This window comes from Lucilia sericata, unplaced genomic scaffold (genome assembly GCF_015586225.1).
Source record: "Lucilia sericata isolate MDLA Ls3-8-SP2 unplaced genomic scaffold, ASM1558622v1 Contig001484F_arrow, whole genome shotgun sequence".
NCBI lineage: Eukaryota > Metazoa > Arthropoda > Insecta > Diptera > Calliphoridae > Lucilia > Lucilia sericata.
The window spans coordinates 88,969-113,065 of NW_023995412.1; the positions used below are offsets into that span (position 1 = coordinate 88,969).

The following is a 24,097-nucleotide window of genomic DNA, read 5'->3' on the forward strand; positions in this document are numbered from 1 at the left end:
TAAGGAATTTTTTTTTTTTTTATTATTTTATATATATTTTTTCATTCTATAAAACTATTTTATATACTAAAATCTTGTTAAACATACACTATGTTTAAGTAGTAGTTTTGATAAAGTAATTTCTATTATAAGGGTCAAATCAATTGACTACTAATTAATTTGACTAAAGATTATCTTGCCTTTTTAAATAATAATTAGAAAAAGTAGAATAAAAATAATTACATATGTATGTATATAAACGATTCCTAAATACTTTACAAATCTAAGAACTTTAAAACTAAACAAATTTCACTTTTGCCTTTGACTTATATCTTCCTGCAAACACTTTATTTCTTTGGCGTTAAATTGCATTGTGAGGCAATTTCCTTAACAACTCGGCACATAAGTTGACTGCAAATGGCTTGTCTGGAATTGCCTACCAAGACGACTTCCTCATGATTGGCCTCGTCTTCCCCGCTGTCATAGTCGGTGGCACATTTGTTGGTAATCAAACTAAAGGCAAATACTGTTAAATCACAATGTCTGGCGGTGATGACTTCATGTACGGTACTCATGCCCACAGCATCAACACCCATGATACGCAACATTTTCAATTCGGCTACGGTTTCATAATTGGGACCACCCAAACAGGTATAGACACCTTCGTGGACATCATTCTCTATACCCATATCTTTGGCTACTTTGCGGGCGGTGCGTATGAGATGGGCATCATAGGCATTTGTCATGGGTGGAAAACGTGGACCAAAACGGGGATCATTAGGTCCCTGCAGGGGAGAGTTGCCAGCAAAGCCCATAATATTGATGTGATCGCGTACAATCATAATATCACCAACTTTGAATTTAGGATTAAGACCACCGGCAGCATTTGTGGCCATTAGAAAACGTACACCCACCAATTTCATTACACGCACCGGCATGGAACACTTAGCCAAAGGATAACCTTCATAGTAGTGGAAACGTCCTTGCATGGCCATGACGGGTAAACCCTCCAAATAACCGAAAATCATGCGACCAACATGTCCCTCCACTGTGGATACCGGGAAATTGGGTATATCTTCATAATCGAAAGTTTGAGTATCGGTAATATTATCGGCCAAAGAATTCAAGCCCGAACCGCAAATTATACCAATGACAGGTCTAATAGAAGTACGTTCCAATAAGTAATCGGCTATATCCTTAATAACATCATAGGAGTAACTGTAATAAAGAAAATGAAAGGTAAACATAATGTTAGTTTGAAGTTTATATACTTTAAACCAAATCCCTCAGACCAAAAATAAATTTTAACCGAAAATTCACCTTTTATTTTTCTCTAATTTAGACATTTATTTATTTTTCTTTATTTATAACTTTCAACTTCCGATTATCGATGTCAGTCTTTGAATTGTTGGCGAAGTAATAATATTTATGTTCTTGTAGCAACTTCTTCTATTTATCATTTAAAGTTTCTATACGATTTCTTATCAATTGTTTTTATATGATAAAAAGCTCATTATGAAGTATTATTTTTGTAGGAACAACTACCACCCTCTTGGTTTGTTTAAATATAAAATTTATACATAAACCTTGGTAAACAAGTATGAATCAATGTTTAAGTCTGAGATTTCTAAATTTCCAATTGCAGAAATATTAACGGGAATTTACAAAATTGTTTTACAACTTCATATTTTGCCATTAAAATGGGTGATAAAAGAAATTATTTAGAAAGACGTTAAAAATTTATAAATTTTAAACTTATTAAGGCCGGTTTGCATTGCAGAACCTTAATTAATTTGGCCACGTAGCGAAATTAAAAAAATCTGGCCTCTTTAAGATTTTCTGATGTCATCAGATGAAATCGAAAATCAATACCAACCAAAACTTACCAACTGAGAATATTTATGGAAATTTGCAATTCTCTAGATGTTAGCGTTTCAACCCAAAAATAGATATACGAACGTACCAAGTCGGGAGTAATCGGCAATGAAAGAGCGAATGTACCTACTTTAAAGGAAGAGTGCTCGAGGTAGTTAACCTAACAACTGCATAAGCATTCGACGTAACGTAGGCTCGATTAAAAATATGGTCGGGAGAAGCCTATAAGGTCTCTTGGAATAATAAAACGATGGATAGTACCATAAAAATCCAATGGAATAACCTTAACGAGAGCAGAAAAAGAGAAACCTTCTCAAATTTACATGTCTGAGGTTGGTACGGGAAAATCTTATAAGGACTCTTGGAATAATATAATGGTGGGTAGTGTCATAAAGTTTCTATGGAGTGACTTTAACGATAGCAGGAAGAGAAGCCTCCGCAAATGAGCTAGTCTAAGATTAGTGTGATGGTGGACTAATAGGATTACGGGACGTGCGGATTCAGACGAATTTAGAGGATATGATGAAGACAGTGAAACTCTGGAGCACTTTCTCTGTCATTGTTATGAAACTCTGGAGCACTTAATTGTTATCCTTTCGTCAAAACTAGATTCAAAAATCTTGGGAGTAATATTATTCCGGTTAAAACATTACTCACGAACATTGACAATAATTACGTTCAAGAAACTGAGTATCTAAACATCGGACGATAATACCTTTATCGATCTGAGGTTAGTATGATGGTACGGGAAAATCTTATAAGGACTCTTAGAATAATATAATGGTGGGTAATGCCATAAAGATTCTATGGAGTGACATTAACGAAAGCAGGAAGAGAAGCCTCCGCAAATGAGCTAGTCTAAGATTAGTGTGATGGTGGACTAATAGGATTACGCGACGTGCGGATTCAGACGAATTTAGAGGATATGAAGAAGATAGTGAAACTCTGGAGCACTTTTTTTGTCATTGTTATGAAACTCTGGAGTACTTTCTATGTCATTGCTATCCTTTAAAACATTCCTCTCGAACATTGACATTAATTACGTTCATGAAACTGAGTTTCTAAACATCGATCACTATATAAGGTTTTAATTTTTTTCCAACAAACTTTTTGCAATAGACCCGATAGAGCCCTAGGCGTATTTGTTTGAAAGTGTTATTTCATCTTTAAAATTTTTATATATAAAGCTGGCGAAATTACCGCATAGGTGAACGATATCAAAATTAAGCTAAAACTTAGTAGATTTCTAGTTCGATTTCGCATCATCTCAAAAACCTGAAAATAACGATAAATTTTAATCGATAATTCAGAACTAGATTAGTACTTCTAGAGTCTACGTACTATATAAGGATATAAGGGTAGAAGCTAAAAGACTGAAATTTTCCACAAAAAATTTATATTGTTGAAGTTTGTTTGGTATTGAATATTTTGCAAAATCGATCCATTGAATATTTTGCAAAATCGGTCCACGATTGGCTCATTTAGCACTCATATAAAGTCCCCTTCAGAATATGATTGTAACGTTCATACTTGGTGAAAGAAATAAAAATAGAGTAATGAAATTTGACCTGAATACGATTCATATGAAACCAGACCTCTTTAGCAAATTTCATAAAGATCGGTCCATAATAGGACCCATATAACTCTTCATAGAGAAGAGTTATATGGGTGATAATTGTAAATTTGTCACTTTATCGAATTCTGAGAGATTCGAGCATAATTAAATCAAGTCCCCATATAAGGTCCTCTTCTAAAATCACTATTATGCTCATAATAATATCGATATATATGACCAGTTTTTAATGGTAGATTAGGATTAGACGAATAGTCTAACTTGCTAGCTTATCAGTTTAACAATTGTAAATAATTAATTTTAATTTTATTAATACTTTAAAGGGAAAATGAATTTTTTGAAAAAATAAAACAAATCAACAAATATTTTCTTTAGAAAATGATATCAGACATTTGTTGTTTCTGGTTTTTATCTTTATACCGTACGTGAAGTTATTGCATTTACAATGCAATTTTTTTTTCATTCAATTCCAAGAAATTAATATAAATATACGATAGGTCCAAATTTAGAGTCTCTCTTTCTTATGTAAAAGCATGCAAATTTTAGAAACATTCCATTAAGAACTCGATTTTACTCGTAGTTATTATGAATATAATTTTTTGTTAAAAAAAAACAAATAATAACTAATAAATAGTTTAAGACTGAGACACTTTTTATGGATCTTGTTAATAAGTTGTAAAAAGATAAAGAATTTTGATTATAAATTATAAACTATATACCATAACACAAAAACAAAAAAAAAAATATATATAAAAATCAAATAAAAAATCAAGGTTGGCTACCATTTTGCTTACCGGTAAACTAAGCATTCAGTACTACTACCATTAAACTCGAAATACCGTTACCGAATGAAATACAATAAAATATAGTTACCGATTTAAGAAAAATACAGAAAATTAAGTTTCCGAACTTGGCGTTATTACTTCGGAAACTTTATTTTTAACATGTTTCTAAGAAAATAGGAAACCGTAATTTTTAAATTTTTAAGTTTAAATTTTAAACAAAATTCTACAAATTAGTAAATTGTAAAACTAAGAGAAAAAGAAATTTTCCATTTACATCAAAACTACCGTTACCGCAATAATTACAACTAACCATTACCGAACCAATAACAAAAAAAGAAATTATATATCGTTGCCGTTACCTGTCAATAATTTCGGATCGTACGCCGCCAACCTTGTTAAAAACACAAAAACTTTAAAAAGAAAAAAATAACAATTAAATGAGAATGAGATATGGATATAATAAATCATACAATCGAAAGTTAATTAAACAAATGAAATGTGAAATAAAAAAAAAAACAAAATATTATTAAAACTTAGGAACAAAACATAATCATAATTACTTTTGAATTGATATTGATTAAAATCAACATCATAAAACATGTGAGTGACATTATGAATAACACAAAAATATAAACAAAATAATAAAATTATAAGGATTCATTTTGTTTAAAAAAAAAACAAAACAACACAAAAACATAAACATAAATAGTGCAATTTTTTAATAAAAATTGTGGGGGTTTTTTCTTTAATAAAAAATGTACTAACTTATCTTCATTTATCACCATTTCAACTTGTTGTGATGGTGTCAATTCATTTGTCATTGATGAATTTGTTGCTGACGTTTGATGTTCACTGTAATATAAAAAAGAAATGGAAAAGATAGTTTCGTTTTGCAGAATTTTATATTGGAAATGATAATGAAAAGTTGGGTTGATAGGAAGTTTTTTATGAAAAATGGTTGTCACAAATCGTTTTGGGATGTGTGTTTAATTAAAGTGCTTAAATAGTTGGAATTGAAAAATTAAAATCTAATAATACTTGTATTTTGATTTTTTTAATCTTAATTCGAATCTACTGGCCAGTTATATATGTATATGTGTCTATAGTCTAGTATAATCTATAGTCTAGCCTATAGTCTAGTATAATCTATAGTCTAGTTTAGCCTGTAGTCTAGTCTATAGTCTAGTCTATAGTCTAGTCTGTAGTCTAGTCTATAGTCTAGTCTATAGTCTAGTCTATAGTCTAGTCTATAGTCTAGTCTATAGTCTAGTCTATAGTCTAGTCTATAGTCTAGTCTATAGTCTAGTCTATAGTCTAGTCTATAGTCTAGTCTATAGTCTAGTCTATAGTCTAGTCTATAGTCTAGTCTATAGTCTAGTCTATAGTCTAGTCTATAGTCTAGTCTATAGTCTAGTCTATAGTCTAGTCTATAGTCTAGTCTATAGTCTAGTCTGTAGTCTAGTCTGTAGTCTAGTCTATAGTCTAGTCTGTAGTCTAGTCTATAGTCTAGTCTATAGTCTAGTCTATAGTCTAGTCTATAGTCTAGTCTATAGTCTAGTCTATAGTCTAGTCTATAGTCTAGTCTATAGTCTAGTCTATAGTCTAGTCTATAGTCTAGTCTATAGTCTAGTCTATAGTCTAGTCTATAGTCTAGTCTATAGTCTAGTCTATTGTCTAGTCTATAGTCTAGTCTAAAGTCTAGTCTATAGTCTAGTCTATAGTCTAGTCTATAGTCTAGTCTATAGTCTAGTCTATAGTCTAGTCTATAGTCTAGTCTATAGTTTAGTCTATAGTATAGTCTATAGTCTAGTCTATAGTCTAGTCTATAGTCTAGTCTAGAGTCTAGTCTATAGTCTAGTCTATAGTCTAGTCTAGTCTATAGTCTAGTCTATAGTCTAGTCTATAGTCTAGTCTATAGTCTAGTCTATAGTCTAGTCTATAGTCTAGTCTATAGTCTAGTCTACAGTCTAGTCTATAGTCTAGTCTATAGTCTAGTCTATAGTCTAGTCTATAGTCTAGTCTATAGTCTAGTCTATAGTCTAGTCTATAGTCTAGTCTATAGTCTAGTCTATAGTCTAGTCTATAGTCTAGTCTATAGTCTAGTCTATAGTCTAGTCTATAGTCTAGTCTATAGTCTAGTCTATAGTCTAGTCTATAGTCTAGTCTATAGTCTAGTCTATAGTCTAGTCTATAGTCTAGTCTATAGTCTAGTCTATAGTCTAGTCTATAGTCTAGTCTATAGTCTAGTCTATAGTCTAGTCTATAGTCTAGTCTATAGTCTAGTCTATAGTCTAGTCTATAGTCTAGTCTATAGTCTAGTCTATAGTCTAGTCTATAGTCTAGTCTATAGTCTAGTCTATAGTCTAGTCTATAGTCTAGTCTATAGTCTAGTCTATAGTCTACTCTATAGTCTAGTCTATAGTCTAGTCTATAGTCTAGTCTATAGTCTAGTCTATAGTTTAGTCTAGTCTATAGTCTAGTCTATAGTCCAGTCTATAGTCTAGTCTATAGTCTAGTCTATAGTCTAGTTTATATTCTAGTTTATATTCTAGTCTATAGTCTAGTCTATAGTCTAGTCTATAGTCTAGTCTATAGTCTAGTCTATAGTCTAGTCTATAGTCTAGTCTATAGTCTAGTCTATAGTCTAGTCTATAGTCTAGTCTATAGTCTAGTCTATAGTCTAGTCTATAGTCTAGTCTATAGTCTAGTCTATAGTCTAGTCTATAGTCTAGTCTATAGTCTAGTCTATAGTCTAGTCTATAGTCTAGTCTATAGTCTAGTCTATAGTCTAGTCTATAGTCTAGTCTATAGTCTAGTCTATAGTCTAGTCTATAGTCTAGTCTATAGTCTAGTCTATAGTCTAGTCTATAGTCTAGTCTATAGTCTAGTCTATAGTCTAGTCTATAGTCTAGTCTATAGTCTAGTCTATAGTCTAGTCTATAGTCTAGTCTATAGTCTAGTCTATAGTCTAGTCTATAGTCTAGTCTATAGTCTAGTCTATAGTCTAGTCTATAGTCTAGTCTATAGTCTAGTCTATAGTCTAGTCTATAGTCTAGTCTATAGTCTAGTCTATAGTCTAGTCTATAGTCTAGTCTATAGTCTAGTCTATAGTCTAGTCTATAGTCTAGTCTATAGTCTAGTCTATAGTCTAGTCTATAGTCTAGTCTATAGTCTAGTTTATATTCTAGTCTATAGTCTTATATACCCCACATTTTTTGTTAATGTTTGAATTCGGTCCATAAGTTAGCGACTGATTAACATACCAAAAATTTATAAAAAATCTACTAACTTTATCTGAAAATAGTAAAACGTATAACAGTTAGCAGTTTATAGGGTATTATATCATCACATACACCCAAGTGGACTTGCTCACTAAATTTTGTATTGTAACTCATTAACATGTTCTGTAAATAAGATCATTTTGTTTTCATTACATTCAATGAAATGTTTTATCAATTATAATTGATAATTATCTGTATTACATGTCATAACTTAATCAACTCATGCAATTTATATTAATTCATTGTTTTATAACTCTCTCGCCAATTCTAGACAATACGTTTTACGGTGCAAATTATTCAATATAATAAGTCTATGAATATGGATTTACAAACATACACAAGCTGATCTGCCAATGTTAATTTTGGCACGTGTATGAACTATTGATAAAAACAATAATCCAATTCACAATCGTTGTGATATCGTTGTATTTTATAAATATTTTTCTAACTAAGTTTTTAGAAACAAGATATAAAAAATCTTAAACGTGTGTATGTAGATATATTTACAAAAATAAACTAAATTTTGTTGTGTATAAAAGTCCATGGTGCTAAAAATATCTAAATATAGATCAGTAAGCACAAATTTCTTTTTCTCCTTTTTAAGAGTTAGTATGTAAGTATTATCTGTTAGATTATTTTGTTGTATTAGTTTTTTCAAAAGTTGGATTTGTATTTATATATAATATTCTCACTTTAAGATAAGTTAGTATGTCATTACAGATAAGACCTAACAAATTTCTTGTTGTAGACTTTATAAAAATCTGCTATACAACAACTTAAGCTATATTTGACTAAGATGTACCACCTGCGTTTCTAAAAAAAAATTTAAAAACTAAAAATAAGATGTGACACGATTATAATTAGTTTATTAATTGTTCTAGCTTTCCTAAGTCTTATTAATTGTTTTAACGAATCAATTGTTGTTTTATATCGCTTTTAAGTTTAGAATTTATTCATTTAATTTAAGAAAAATTGTTGACGTAATTATTGCAGAATTTTCAATATCAATGTTAGAAAATAAACTAAAATTTGATAAGAATTTGCTTTTTTATGAATATAAATAATTTTTATAGATCGTCATTTAATATATAGTACGATAAGAAATTAAATTTCTTTTAGCCAAACATTTTTGATCAAGAAATAAAAAAGTACTTGAGTATTAACTTCAAAATGGTTGAAGGTGTTATTATGGGTTATTCAAAACCATCAGAACATGTGTTCTCTATATAAACATACATAAATAGATCAAATATATAGTTTTTAGAACCTAAACGGAAACTTAAAAACAACAATCTGTCTTTGAAATGACTTCTTTAGCTTTTGAATGAAAGATCTTGCTATTGCAATTCTGAAAACTTTTAAATCTAAATAAAGTAGGTGTGTCATATTGCCAACAATTTTGGATGTTTTTGATAAAATAAAATTAAAAATATTTAACAATTGTTTAAATAATTTATTTGCGTAATCATGTTAGGTAAGATAATATTTTTTTAAAATTTAAAACAAGAAAAATTCTTTATTAGATTATTTGAAATACCAACCTAAAATTAAACAAAATGTTAGCAAATATAAATAATTTATTCAGTAATTAAATATTTTTTTAATATGTTTTAAATAATAAATTAAACGTAAAAATATTTATTAAATTTAAAACGATATTTACGTTTTAAGATCATCAATTTTGAGACTGTAACAAATTAGAAATTAAGGTTCAGTAACATGTACTAAGTCAAGGTCGAAAAATTGTTGTCTTGAAAATTTTCCTTCATTTCTAAAGATAAATTCAGAGAAATTTAAATAAATAAATAAATAAATCGTTAGCTGTTACTTAAACTTTAGTTAACTACCTAACATGTAATTGATCCTCAGTATTAAATGTATTTTCTTTTTTTCACTAGCAGTCATTTAAAACTTTCGCCACCGTCACAAATTATTATTATGCCTAAAATTAAAACAATTTAAACCACAATTGTTTGCGATTGTGGTCAAAAGAGTCGTAAGTAATTTACATATTGAATACGTTATTTAAATGCATTTTATTTTAAAACACATTGTAACCCCTTAAATTGTTAATGCAATAAGAATTACTCTTTCTATTAAAATTCATCAAAAATTGTTACAATGTGATAAACTAAGATTTAAAAAAAATGTGTTTTTTATACACGAAAATAACAAAGTTTAAAGTTTGTTTACCAATAATTTTGACATTGACAGTGAATTTACTCTTTGTTTTTTAATTTTGTTTATTTGTTATTCGATAACTAGAATCAATCCCAGCGAAGTTTGACTTTAAACTATCCAGTAGTTCTATGTATAAGGAATCGGTGCACCTGTAAAATACAGTACATTTTCATGAATATCTAACAGAACAGAACTAGAACGGAACTAGAACAGAAGTAGAACAGAACTAGAACAGAACAGAACTAGAACAGAACTAGAACAGAACTAGAACAGAACTAGAACAGAACTAGAACAGAACTAGAACAGAACTAGAACAGAACTAGAACAGAACTAGAACAGAACTAGAACAGAACAGACAGAACTAGAACAGAACAGAACTAGAACAGAACAGAACTAGAACAGAACTAGAACAGAACTAGAACAGAACTAGAACAGAACTAGAACAGAACTAGAACAGAACTAGAACAGAACTAGAACAGAACTAGAACAGAACTAGAACAGAACTAGAACAGAACTAGAACAGAACTAGAACAGAACTAGAACAGAACTAGAACAGAACTAGAACAGAACTAGAACAGAACTAGAAACAGAAACTAGAACAGAACTAGAACAGAACTAGAACAGAACTAGAACAGAACTAGAACAGAACTAGAACAGAGCTAGAACAGAACTAGAACTGAACTAGAACAGAACTAGAACAGAACTAGAATAGAACAGAACAGAACTAGAACTAGAACAGAACTAGATCTAGAACAGAAATAGATCAGAACTAGAACCGAACTCGAACAGAACTAGAACAGAACTAGAACAGAACTAGAACAGAACTAGATCAGAACTAGAACAGAAACTAGAACAGAATTAGAACTCAACTAGAACAGTCCATTTGCAATCGAAGTGATGTCTAGTAAGTGTCTGCAAAGAAACTTAGTTTCAGACTAAGTCCATGTCAAAATAATTAGTCATCCCAAATAACTATGTTGCTCATAAATCTCACATTTACATCGATTTTGTAATGCAATTCAATATATAAGTTTTATAACTCGGATCTAAACTCGGATCCTATATTACTCTTATATAATTCAGTATTAATTAAATACAAAATTCGGGGAGGATCGTTCGATAAATAATCGATAAGTATATACAAGTCCATCTTATGATTTTGCTCATGGAAAATCCAAACATTAGAGTTGGTTCAATGTAGGATTTGAACGATTTTGTTAAGAAGAAGGGAAATTTTAGTTCACTCTAGGATCTGGTAAAAGTACAAGTCCGAATTAAAGTTAAAGTTAGTACATGAGTAGGTATAATGTGGTACTAAATTTCGAGAGCATCGGTATGAAAACAATTTGAAATTTACTACAAATATTTTAATAAACATTCTAACTTGGGTTTTCTAATAAAAAATCCAAAACTTTACCGATTTTATTATTGATATTAAAAAATCTTTCAAATTATATCAGAACGTTACGGGTCCATTAATAATATCTAGAGATAATTACGATCAAGAATAACGATCAAAGTAGTAGTAGAACTTTTCCGTTAAATTAAATTTATGGTTCTAATAGAAAGTTATAGAACAAAATTTTAATATCAAACTCTTAAAATATATTTGAAATTTTATCAATATAATTTAGTTTGCAACACTTTGCTGGGTTATAAAAATAATAAACAAACACTTAATATCTTTAAACTAATAAAAAAAAAAAACAACATAATGATATATAATTATGAAAACTTATTATATAATTTTCAAATAACACACCCCCTTTCAATGAGAATCATTATCACGCAAATAAACTATAGAGTCGCGTGTTTTATAAAAAATAAAAACGAAGAGGCCGGTTTTAATTTTAGAAGGCAGCGATCGGTTTTGAAAACAAGTTACACAGATTTTAAAGTCTAGTTTAAACACATATGTATAAACGGTCAACTAAATAAACAAATTTTATTAATGATAATCACGTTTTTTTTTTGTTATTATTTTTTCATAAAAAAAAAAAACATAGAATTCCAAAAATAATTTTTTGCTGAAGGCTATTATTATCAATATAAGTTTTTTTTTGTGTGAACTTGTTATCATCACCGATTTTGGAGAAATCTGTAGTAGCATTTCATTATGTTGCTCTTTCTTTGTGCACAAATATAAAAACCTATCACAGAGATTTAAATTGAAAACAATTTAAGATCAAGGTTAATTTATGCAGGGGGTTTTTTTTTGAGGTTTTGAAAAGAAAGTTGACAATTTCTTTTTTTTTTGTATACAAAATTTTGTTTATGTTGAACAATTTGTTTATGTTTTTAAATTTGTTTTTATTTTCAAAAACTTTGAATAATTAATGCATAATAAAATTATGTATAATTAATTAAGTAAACAAATTATGGAATATTCGTGAAGTTTTAAATAATAGTTTATGGTGTAATTTTGTAGGCCTTTTGGAAACCATCGGAAATTTTCCGTTATATAAAAATATCAACATTATATTAAATTCTGTGAACCTGTTATTTTTGTTATAAACGAGTTTTTTAAGCCTAATACTCCGGATTTTTCAAATAATATGGATGTACCCATCACCTAAACTGTGTGAACCGATTTTGTCTATAAGCCTGTTTCATTAATTTTCGTCTCTTTTCGAACCTTATTTGCATTTTGGTATGTGATTCGATTCAGCTTTTAGTTTTTAGGTTAGTTGATCGATACTCGATAACGAATGTGGAAATTTCGCCCCGATTTAAAAAAAAAGATATTGAGAAAAATTGGGTTTCTAACAACTGTTTTGTGGAATAGCGGAATCTATAAGTAAATATCTGCTAGAATATTGTAAATCAGAGATTAGAATCGTAAAGCAAAGACAAATTATGTCGATCAAGTCCACTTTTTGATATTGTTAAAAAATCAAAATTAAGTGGAACAAAAAATGCATAAAGCTGAACTTAAATAACGGGATAATCCTGGTCATCTGGGAAATTTTACGATCCGAATGGTTTCAATTCCATGGCAATTATTCCATATTTTATCTTCTTCGGATCGATAAGTAAACATCTGCTGGAATATTATAAATTAGAGAGATCGGAGCAATGCCGATCAGGTCCATTAACTAGTACGTTTTGATAATGTTTGTTTTGTATTTTAAGACTTTAAAGTAAAAGTAATTACAGATTCAATATCCTCAAAATTAAGTGGAGCACAAAATGGAATAGAATTGTTCAGATATAGCTGAACTTAAAATGGCGGGATATTCCTGTTAAAGGTATGATGTCTGGTCACCTATGAATCTTCAAGATCCGAATGGTTTAAATTCCATGGTTATTCTTCCGAATGAATACACAGGCCACAAAATTTTTAACCAAGTGACCAAAATATACTTTTGATTGAGCCACGTTGAACCCGAATCTCCATCACATCTAGGATTTGAGATATCGCACATTTTGAGACGTTATAACATCGACAAGATAACGTAATTTAGAAAATGTTGTATGCCATCTGAAAGTCCATTCTATCAGCTTTATAATAGAGGCTCAACATCTGACATATCTTCTATCTTCTTCAACTTTCAGATGGAATACAACATTTTAAAAATAAAGTTGTCTTGGAGATGTTAGAACGAAAGAGCCTAAAATAGAGTTCTTTTAAATTTCACGACACGATATATCAAATCTGAGGTTACATTCGAAATCAGCATGGCTCAATCCTATAGAAGCGTCTAACTTGGTCTCAGGGTTTTGACTTTTTTCAAATTCTTCTTTATGTTCTTCGTATTCAGTGTAAAGGAATATGTATATAAGTTGGTCATTCCATTTGTAACTTCCATAATATATTTTTCCGATCATATAAAAGTATTTTTATTCTAGATCCTTATATAGCGAATTTGATTAAGCTAAATCCGTCTGTCCTATAAAATAATTTTCCTGAAGACCTCAGATATCTCATTCAAATCAATTCAATAATTCTATTAGAATTTTCCGAAGAAACTTATAAAAATATTTTCATAAAAGTTATGAACTTTTATGATTACATACATCTAGGCCTCTAGAAGGCCTGTTGTGGGTTTGATGATGAAATAATATTTTAACAATTGACTCAATTGATCAATTAAGATGTTTAATTTTACTTTTTAAAACATTGTTGGACATTGAACTTTAAAAAAAAATGTTAATGACTTATTGATAAACAATAATTCACATAATAGGAACCTATACTGGAAACAGTTTTCAGACAATTTCTCTTTACTGATTTTTTCGCAACACATTGTAAATTCTGTCATTATAAATTCTGCTAACACAACTTTATACTTTTTTTATGGACATATAGACAAGCACAATAATTTGTATTTACAGAATATCTAATTTGTATCTATAAACTACAATTATATATTAATTTAAAAAAAATAAATGTCTATACGACAGAAACAGGTGTTTCCTTTAACTACTTACGAGGCATTTTCTCTGGCGGTATAGGAATTGTGTGTGCCATTTGTGGTATCAGTGCCATTGGTGGAGGATTTGGCTTTGGTGATGAGACAAGTACCTTTGATATCGAAACCGGTCATGTTGTTAAACTTTTTTTTTTATAAATCAAACTATTTAAAATATTTTAAAACTTAAATAAATGTTTTGCTTAAGTTTTTCAAAGTTTTTTTTTAAGAAAAAGATCTTGTTATGTTAATTTTTTTAAGTTTGTCAATTTCTAGAAATTTCAATAGATTTTTTAATAATTTGTTTGTTAATTTTTTTCCAATAATTTTTTTTATTTTTTTCTGTTTGTTGTTTTTTTTTCTTCTTCAGTGTGAGCACTTTTTTTCTATGATGTTGACTATTTCAAGTTTGTTTGTTAACTGATCTATTTGACAGTGTTGTGGCCTCTATTTATAAGAAACCACTTGTTTTGTTATTATTGTTCTTCATCAGTTTACTTACTCGTATTTTACTGTTTTCATACTCATACTCATATTTCAATCGTTTACACTCGTGCTGATCGTCTGTAGTTTGTTTTCTTTTTCTTTTTTTTTTTTGTTGATATTCTGATTCTTCTTTGATCGTTTGAAACAAACATAAATAAAATTCACTCACACATATTCACGTGCATATTTAAATTAATTTTAATTTAATAAATAATCGAAAATTTTATAACAAATATTATTCTTAATTAACTGATAACATGGTGTTGTACAGTGGGAACGAAGGAAAAGTATTTGAATGTTAAAAATATGTTCCAACAAAATATTACCTATAAATATTGTCTGTAATACATAATTCGGGATGTGTTAGATAGATAGATAGATAGATAGATAGATAGATAGATAGATAGATAGATAGATAGATAGATAGATAGATAGATAGATAGATAGATAGATAGATAGATAGATAGATAGATAGACAGATAGATAGATAGATAGATAGATAGATAGATAGATAGATAGATAGATAGATAGATAGATAGATAGATAGATAGATAGATAGATAGGTAGATAGATAGATAGATAGATAGATAGATAGATAGATAGATAGATAGATAGATAGATAGATAGATAGATAGATAGATAGATAGATAGATAGATAGATAGATAGATAGATAGATTAGATAGATAGATAGATAGATAGATAGATAGATAGATAGATAGATAGATAGATAGATAGATAGATAGATAGATAGATAGATAGATAGATAGATAGATAGATAGATAGATAGATAGATAGATAGATAGATAGATAGATAGATAGATAGATAGATAGATAGATAGATAGATAGATAGATAGATAGATAGATAGATAGATAGATAGATAGATAGATAGATAGATAGATAGATAGATAGATAGATAGATAGATAGATAGATAGATAGATAGATAGATAGATAGATAGATAGATAGATAGATAGATAGATAGATAGATAGATAGATAGATAGATAGATAGATAGATAGATAGATAGATAGATAGATAGATAGATAGATAGATAGATAGATAGATAGATAGATAGATAGATAGATAGATAGATAGATAGATAGATAGATAGATAGATAGATAGATAGATAGATAGATAGATAGATAGATAGATAGATAGATAGATAGATAGATAGATAGATAGATAGATAGATAGATAGATAGATAGATAGATAGATAGATAGATAGATAGATAGATAGATAGATAGATAGATAGATAGATAGATAGATAGATAGATAGATAGATAGATAGATAGATAGATAGAATCTGTTGCTGATCCCAAATATATCATATTCTAAAATAGCTTATTGCAGCCAATAAACTAATACATAGATAATATAATAAAGTAATTTTACGAGTTCCATTTCACTAGAATTTAATATTTTAAAATGTCTTTTTTACCCATGAGGTTGTCTACTTTGAACCACTGTAACATCACCTGTTCTTAATTACTGTATACCTTATAAAAATCTAATCAATTGGTCTCAAAGGTCTTGATTTATTACATTTAATTTTACGATCTTTCCCACTGTTCATTGCATTGATCCCTTGATTTCAAAGAGAGTAAAAGAGAGTGTATAAAAACTTATCTCACATTTGCAATTTTATTGTTATTATTAACCCTCTGACTTGAGCTGAGAAATAAATAGAAAGATATTATAAAAATGAACCACTAGGTCCAAAGGATCGGATATAAAATGTAGTTTATTTTTTTTTCAGATTCCAAGGAAGACAAGTTATAGGATTTGAAATTCAGGGAATTTATACGTGGAGCATTACAAATCATCGACCAACAAGAACCGAAATACTCATTCGCAATTTGATTGATTAAACTAAAATTCGCGGGAAGGGAAGCTTGGTTAAAGGATTTATGTACGGTGAAATACATATAATTTTCGGCATAAGTTTCTATTACTCCTAGTTTTCTTCTTCTAGTTTGGTCCTAGTTTCTAGGAGCGGTACAGTCCGCAAATCTATCTGATGGATGATTGGGATGTTGAGTGTTTTTTACAACCCTTCTATTGATTCTAAACTAGTGATTGCTTTTTCATTGTCGGGATACATATTGGGTTTACCTTATGATACCTAGTAAGAGATTAGATAGCTCGAGAACTTGTGCTTGTCCATGGATAGAAAGAGATGTTTGATGTGCCTGGAGCTGTTAAAACTTTAATCTTTAATTTATCGGGGATATCCCTTCATGGTTGAGTAGGTTGGAGTTTACTCTATAACATGCCAAAGATATCATAGTAGGTCCTTATCTCCACTGATATATGTCTTGTCAATTAAAAATGGATCCGTACTTCCGACTACCAATTAAGTCACTAGATTCTGTTGCCGAAACAACTGAGCCATCTCAGTAGTGTGGTTGTGCGACTTTAAGAGATGAGAATGTTCTAGGGAAATAAGCATCCCTCAATAGGGTTTGATGTTGGTTACACCCCTTCTATTGATTCTAAACTAGTGATTGCTTTTTTTTGTCGGGTTTGTATTGGGTTTGTCTCATGATACCTGGTAAGAGATTAGATAGCTTGAGAACTTGTGCTTGTCCATGGACCGGTAGAATTATACAAAAATTGACACCTGCGTGTAAATAATACAAATGGAATGTGGTGAGCCGGCAAAGAACCAATATTTTTAAAGAACTGATGACATCAAACTGCAACTAATTTTCTGAAGAAACATATAATAAATGACAATTGTGGTCCAATTGGTTCCAATCTTACATAAGGGTTAAATTAATCGTTATAAAATTGTTACTTTTATTGAAATGTTTAATTGTTGCTGCATTTTTAACTAAATTGCGCTCTTTGGCATTACTTTATGTTTCTTTCTTTAAGTTTAACGTTCATCTGTTTGTCTCTTTTGAAAATACCTTCTTCATTTTGATTTTTTTTTAGCCAAAGATAGTTTAATGCAGCAATACTTCATATATCAGATAGTTTGAGACTTTTTAAAATTCAAAGAATATTCTCTAAATTTTCCAAGTGAAATAGTTCGCGAATGAGCAAGGTTTGTCTCTGAAAACTGTCGACTTCAAGTGATTTGATTAGACCCTATTTTCATTCAAAATATATTTAAATTAAATTTTATAAGAATTTTTCTTGATTCTTGTGGATTGAGTCTTAAAAGGGTGTCTAAAAATTCGTCTTAACTGTACATTTCATGTACAATTTTGCAACATGACTAAAAGAATACTTTTCTTTGATTAAAATTAATTTAAAAATTTATTATTTGTTTGTTTATTTTCTTTAGTTTTGCTGTTATTTAACTTAACTATTCGTGCTATAATTTTTTCCAATTGAATTTGATTTTTATTAAAAAGTGTAACAACATTTTCATTTACATAAGAATTTCTTTAAAAGAAATTCAACTCAATGAACAAAATATACTTCCGTTTATGCAAAATATTATAAAAAAATTGTGGTTTATCTATTGTTGACACTGAATAGTAGTTAAATTATATTAAGAAATTACAGTAATTTGCAATTTATAAAATTATCACGAAAATTTAGAAAAATTCTAAAAGAAATACAAAATGAAAATTTTGTTAAAATTTCAATAAAAGCGTATAAGATGATAAAAAAAATATGTCTAATTTTAAATTTATGATTTACTTGGTCCAGCAAACAGATACCGATATGGAAGAAGTAGCGTGAATGGTTCATTGAGGTTAGAAACGAGGCATGGTTTGTTCATTACTTCATGATGATTATTGTCAAACTCAACATGATCTTGTGAAATCATTGTGAGTATCTCAAGCAGACATTTCAAAATCTTTGCTTAGGAAAATTGCCTATTAAACGAATTGAAGTCGACAAGATGTGGAAGTGCTTTACGTTAACACTAATTTTTTGAAGGTCTTTTTCATCCACAAGGTGAGCTTTTTGAACGACTCACACGCCGGTGGGGTTCTGCCATAGCTCGAGTACTTTGCTTAAGTACTCGAGCTACCTAATCTCTGACCATTGCTGTCCCGGCAACAGCACCTGGAGACTTAATCGGTAGATCAAAACACGAATCCATCATGGTAAATCTGGTATGAACAAAATAAACCCTGAACATACCCGGACAAGGAAGAACAATTCAATGGTATCACTTGTATTAGATACCATACGTCCACCACCATTCATCCGAGAACACTTCTCACTCGTCCGACAAACTCACTCCGTATCGTATACAATTAACACCAACTCATTTCCAGCGTTTAGTCAAACAGTCACTTCTCTCCGGGGTATTACCGAAATTATTCCGTGCATCAATATTTTAACCAACAGACGTGCACACCGAAGGGACCTCTCCAATAACTGTGACAATACAAAGTCCGAAACCCTGACCTGTGGACTACCGGTTTCCATGGTACTAGATTATGTGGTTCGATCCCATAATTCCAAGGAAAGACCGAGGATACATTTAATCATCAGTTTATAGTCCCGGCAGACTAGAGGTACTGGTAGCACTTCTTCTCCCCAGGATTGCAATAACACCAAGATGAGGGTCTTTCATCAAGGTAACATGCCTACCGAGGGGAAAGCCTACAGTCCTCGTAAGACGATGTTGCATGTTTATTATAGATAACGATAACCCGAATCGTAAGAGATCGTATGTCAAGAACGGCCTAAAAACCGATTCAGCACCAAAGCGAAATATCTATGGCGCAAAGGTAATGTCCTGTATTTGTTGGGACCAAAAGACTTCTATCTATTATAAGCAGCCGAATTGTTTAAAGCGAATACCCATATGTTGATATACCAGTTAAAAACTATACCCGCCTTATAACTAGACGTTACCTCAACCGACTACTATTTATATCTATCGATGCAGAATGCTCTGTCTGTTTTTAAGCCTCAAAAGATGAACAATCCTTTTGGTTTGGAATCGATATGTGGCAAGAAAGATGGGGAAAGATCATAGCTAACCATGACTTATATATATATATATATACATATGTATACCAATGTATATCAAAAGTATATCAATAAGCTTTCTAATAAAATATAATCATTAAACATTTGACCACCAAATAATAGACGGGGTTTTCGAAATCTTGACCCATATTTTGCAAATTATTTTAAATTACAATTAGACAATTTGTCGCAGACTTATTTATTATCAAATTTTTACTTCCTTAAAATTATGTTGAACTACGTACTATTTATACGTTTGCAATACAAAGCGAATCGCCTATTTTTCTCAATATTACTTTTACGCATTTAATTGTTTTTCAATATTTTTTTCAAAATATGTTTTTGAAAATTCTACTTATTTTTTTATTTATTTTTAATAAATAGGTATTATTTTAAAAAATATATAAATACTTTTTTTTACAAAACAATCGTTAAAATAACAATAAAGTTGTTTACCACCAGAGATGTCAAAAATTGATAAAAACCATTGACGTTAAATGTTTCACAGGAGCTGCAGCAAAACGAATGTAATAATGTAAATATATACATGTGTATATACAAATAAATATCAAATCGATTTACAATTATTGGAACAGTCAGTCAAGGAGGCGAGCTAAGGAATGAAAATACCCCCAGTGGTTTAAGACGTTGAAATTGTTTTTGTTTTTTAAAGAAAATGAAACTTTAGCGTTCATCTAGCAACGCTTAATGATCATTTACATATGAGTTTGAAACAAAAAAAATATCTGTCTTATCAGTTTTTTTCAATTTGCTGTGAAAGTTCAAAATAATACTGTTGTTTATAATTTGTTTATGTCTATTTAATTAATTGAATTCAAAAATTTTATGATTTTTTATATTTATTTGAAGGTATATGATCACGCCCACTCAAGCTGGGCATGGTAATAAAATTTTTGAAGGTTATACTATGTAGCAAAACCATAGAGGGAAATCTGTGTGTAAAGATATAAAAATGTACAGTACTACTTTCGTTTCCATACATACCTCCCAATAAATAAAGACAACAATAATTTTGAGTGGAAGTCTATAGACTAATCTATAGACTAGTCTATTGACTGGTCTATAGCCTAGTCTATAGACTGATATATAGCTTAAACTATAGTCTGGTCTATAGCTTAGACTATAGACTGATCTCTAGTCTAGTCAATAGATTGATCTATAGCATAGTCTATAGAATGGTCTATAGCCCAGTCCATAGAATGATCTATAGCATAGTCTATATACTGATCTATAGCCTAGTCTATGACTGATCTATAACCTACTATATTGACTGATCTATAACTTAGTCTATTGACTGATCTATAGCCGAGTTTATCTGACTATATGTCAATATACATATGTCACTCTATAAACTGATCTATAGCATAGTCTATAGAATGATCTATAGTCTAGTCTATATACTGATCTATAGCCTAGCCTTTAGACTGATCTATAGCTTTATCTATAGTCTGATCTATAAACTAGTATATTTACTGATCTATAGCCTAGTCTATAGACTGATATATAGCTTAGACTGATCTATAGCATAATCTATAGAATGGTCTATAGACTGGCCTATAGCTTAGACTATAGACTAATCTATAGCCTAGTCAATAGATTGATCTGTAGTCTATAAACTGATATATAGCATAATCTATAGAATGGTCTATAGCCTAGTCTATAGACTGATCTATAGCCTTGTCTATGGAGTGATCTATAGCCTAGTATATAGACTGATCCATTGCCTAGTCTACAAACTTGTCTTCAGCATAGTCCATATAAACTGATCTATAAACTGATCTATAGCCTAGTCTAAGACTAATCTATAATCTAGTCTATTGACTGATCTATAGCCGAGTTTATCTGCCTATATGTCAATATATGTGAGTCTATAAACTGATCTATAGCATAGTCTATAGAATGATCTATAGCCTAGTCTATATACTGGTATATAGCCTAGTCTATAGACTGATCTATAGCCTAGTCTATAGACTGATCTGTAGCTTAATCTATAGTCTGATCTATAACCTAGTATATAGACAGATCCATAGCTTAGTCTATAAACTTATCTGCAACATAGTCCATAGACTGATCTGTAGCCCGGTCTATAAACTGATCTATAGCATAGTCTACAGACTGATCTATAGCCTTATCTATAGACTTATCTACAGCCTTGTCTATAGAGTGATCTATAGCCTAATCTATAGTATAGTCTACAGACTTATCTACAGTCAGTCTATAGAGTGAACTATAGCGTTGTCCATATCCATGTCTATAGAATGATCTATAGTCCAGTCTATAGGCTGATCTATGGACTATTCTACAGGCTCATCTATGGCCTTGCATATAGACTGATCTATATCCTTGTTTTTAGACAAATCCTAATGATCTCAGTGATCCCAATTTTTCTAAATTAAAATAAAATTTTTAATAATGAATTTGTTTCATAGCATTACGAAACTTTTACTCGCATTTTCAAATCAAATAAAATGATGATTTTTCTAACCACGTTTTTGTATTTTTATTGCATCAGAAAAATGTAAAATGACTGAATTGATAAGAGAAATCGCATGTGATTTCTAAACTAAATTTAGAATTTTGTTGCAAATTTTTTTCTTATTATGGAAGGTTTTTATTAGAAATTTTCCATGTTTTGTTTTCAATTTTTCAATCAGACCCCCAGTCATAGTGACGGAGCAAATAGTAAACAATTTGAAATTGTTGTTTACCTTTCGAATTGTTTGTTTTGAAATTATCAGTGTAAAAAGGGTTTAGTTGAGATTCGTGCAGTTACTAGGACATGAGATTATAAAATAAAGCAGACTAGAATATGAAAACGTATGATTTTTGTAGATATTTCGCTATTTCAGCAGTTTAAGGGTATCAAAAGAAAATATATGTCTGGTTATAGTTTTAGTTAGCTGGACCTGAAAGATTTCACGTACTATTTTATTTAATATGGGAATACTAGCAGACTATTTAATATTGTTTGCGTGATAATATCATTAATCAAAATACTGCATTATTGTGATATAATTTTTAAAATTCTATGCTGTTATTTAAAAAAGTTTTGATTACATTTAATCTAATAAAAATCATTAATACAATTGTCAGTTTAAAATGATTTAATTTAAATCTTATGTAAGTTGTAATTTATATTCATATATTAACTATTCTAGAACTTTCTTTGAGCTATTTATAGTTAAACAGTTTAAATTAGTTAAACGCTGAACAATTGACATATTTTTACCGAAAACTTCTTGCCCTCAGATTCTTTTAAACTCACTTCTTTTAAAACCTCTCTCATTGAGTGAAAACAGTCACTCAAAAAACAAGAATTTCTACAATGCAAGAGTCACTGTCAACTTCCACTTTTCGAACACTGCTTCGAAATATTCTACGGTAAATTTCCATAGTCGTCTTAAAATCGCTTGAGTGTATTGGAAATTTCCATTAAGGGTTTTTAAGTTTTAAAGAAAACTAATGAATGGAATTTTACCAAACAACAGAATTTTTACTATACCTACTACTTAGTTGTTGCTAAACACTTTCCACATTGTTTCTTGTCACTTTTCAAAATCATGTCAGTATAAACAACAACAGAAAAAATATATCTGTTCAAATGTCCAATTCACCTACCTGTTGTAAAGGTGTTTGAAGTAATTCTTTTTTAAGCCCTTGTGTGTGGTAGTCGGTGTTTTTCAATTATATTCGAAACATCCCGATAAGAAATGTATTTTAAAATTTGCATGGTTTTTTCCTTTGCATGAGCAAATCGATGTTGTTGACCAATCATCATTATTATGAAATGTTCTGTGTTACACACACAGCTGATAAGATGGATTCTCTAGAAATTTGTTAATCCATGTTGGAAATGCACCGATTTTGTAAATTGCTATTTTTTTTGCAATTCATCATTCCATTGTAGTTTGTGAGTGAATTTGTTGTACTGCTGTGAATGAATGGGCCAGCATATTCTGTTTTAGTTATGCAGGTTTTAATCTGGATTAGTTTGGCATTTGTGATAACTGTCATATTATTTTACCTAGAAATTGCAAACAATAAATAAATATTGGATTCTGAAGTTGTTCAAATACAAAGATTACTTAGAATTGTTGACAGTTTAACAAGGACATTGAAGTCCCGTTTAAGAGAAAATAATTAAAGGTGCATGAGGAGAAATCATCATAAATCAAAGATTTCAGTTCACTGCATTTAATTACACATTTCAAAATTTATAGAAAATTCTTTACAAATTATAAAATTTATTTCAAAGAAAATTAAATTTATCGGAAAATTTCTATAAAATTATAATTCATCGAAAATTTTTAATAAAAAAGATTAAAGACTAGACTATTGACTAGACTATAGACTAGACTATAGACTAGACTATAGACTAGACTATAGACTTGACTATAGACTATATTATAGACTAGACTACAGACTAGACTATAGACTTGACTATAGACTATATTATAGACTAGACTACAGACTAGACTATAGACTAGACTATAGACTTGAGTATAGACTAGACTATAGACTAGACTTTAGACTAGACTATAGACTAGACTATAAAC

The 24,097-nt window shown here is 29.7% G+C and overlaps 1 protein-coding gene and 1 long non-coding RNA gene across 4 annotated transcripts; one reads left to right on the forward strand and one right to left on the reverse strand.

Moving 5' to 3' along the window:
* Positions 1-34: 34 nt before the first annotated feature.
* Positions 35-14,514, reverse strand: LOC119611579 (purine nucleoside phosphorylase). 3 transcript variants are annotated; one of them, XM_037967225.1, is made up of 4 exons: positions 14,106-14,514; positions 4,978-5,064; positions 4,572-4,622; positions 35-1,197 (listed from the first exon to the last, which is right to left on the reverse strand). In XM_037967225.1, the coding sequence occupies exons 1-4, from the start codon at positions 14,219-14,221 to the stop codon at positions 327-329; spliced, it is 1,125 nt and encodes a 374-aa protein (XP_037823153.1). In that variant the 5' UTR covers positions 14,222-14,514; the 3' UTR covers positions 35-326. The 3 variants fall into 3 exon arrangements, with proteins under 3 accessions (XP_037823153.1, XP_037823154.1, XP_037823155.1); XM_037967226.1 differs by lacking the exon at positions 4,572-4,622 and having other exon boundaries at positions 14,106-14,511; XM_037967227.1 differs by lacking the exons at positions 4,572-4,622; positions 4,978-5,064.
* Positions 14,515-17,512: 2,998 nt separating this feature from the next.
* LOC119611581 lies at positions 17,513-19,752 on the forward strand. The gene is made up of 2 exons (XR_005232081.1): positions 17,513-17,625; positions 18,240-19,752. It is a non-coding gene; the product is annotated as an uncharacterized LOC119611581 (long non-coding RNA).
* Positions 19,753-24,097: the final 4,345 nt, after the last annotated feature.

Coding starts and splice junctions, on each gene's coding strand:
- LOC119611579 (XM_037967225.1), bottom strand. CDS start 14,221: ATGACCGGTTTCGATATCAAAGGTACTTGTCTCATCACCAAAGCCAAA. Junction 5,065..14,105: donor ACCGCCAGAGAAAATGCCTC/GTAAGTAGTTAA, acceptor TTTATATTACAG/TGAACATCAAACGTCAGCAA. Junction 1,198..4,571: donor CGATCCGAAATTATTGACAG/GTAACGGCAACG, acceptor TCTTTATTACAG/TTACTCCTATGATGTTATTA.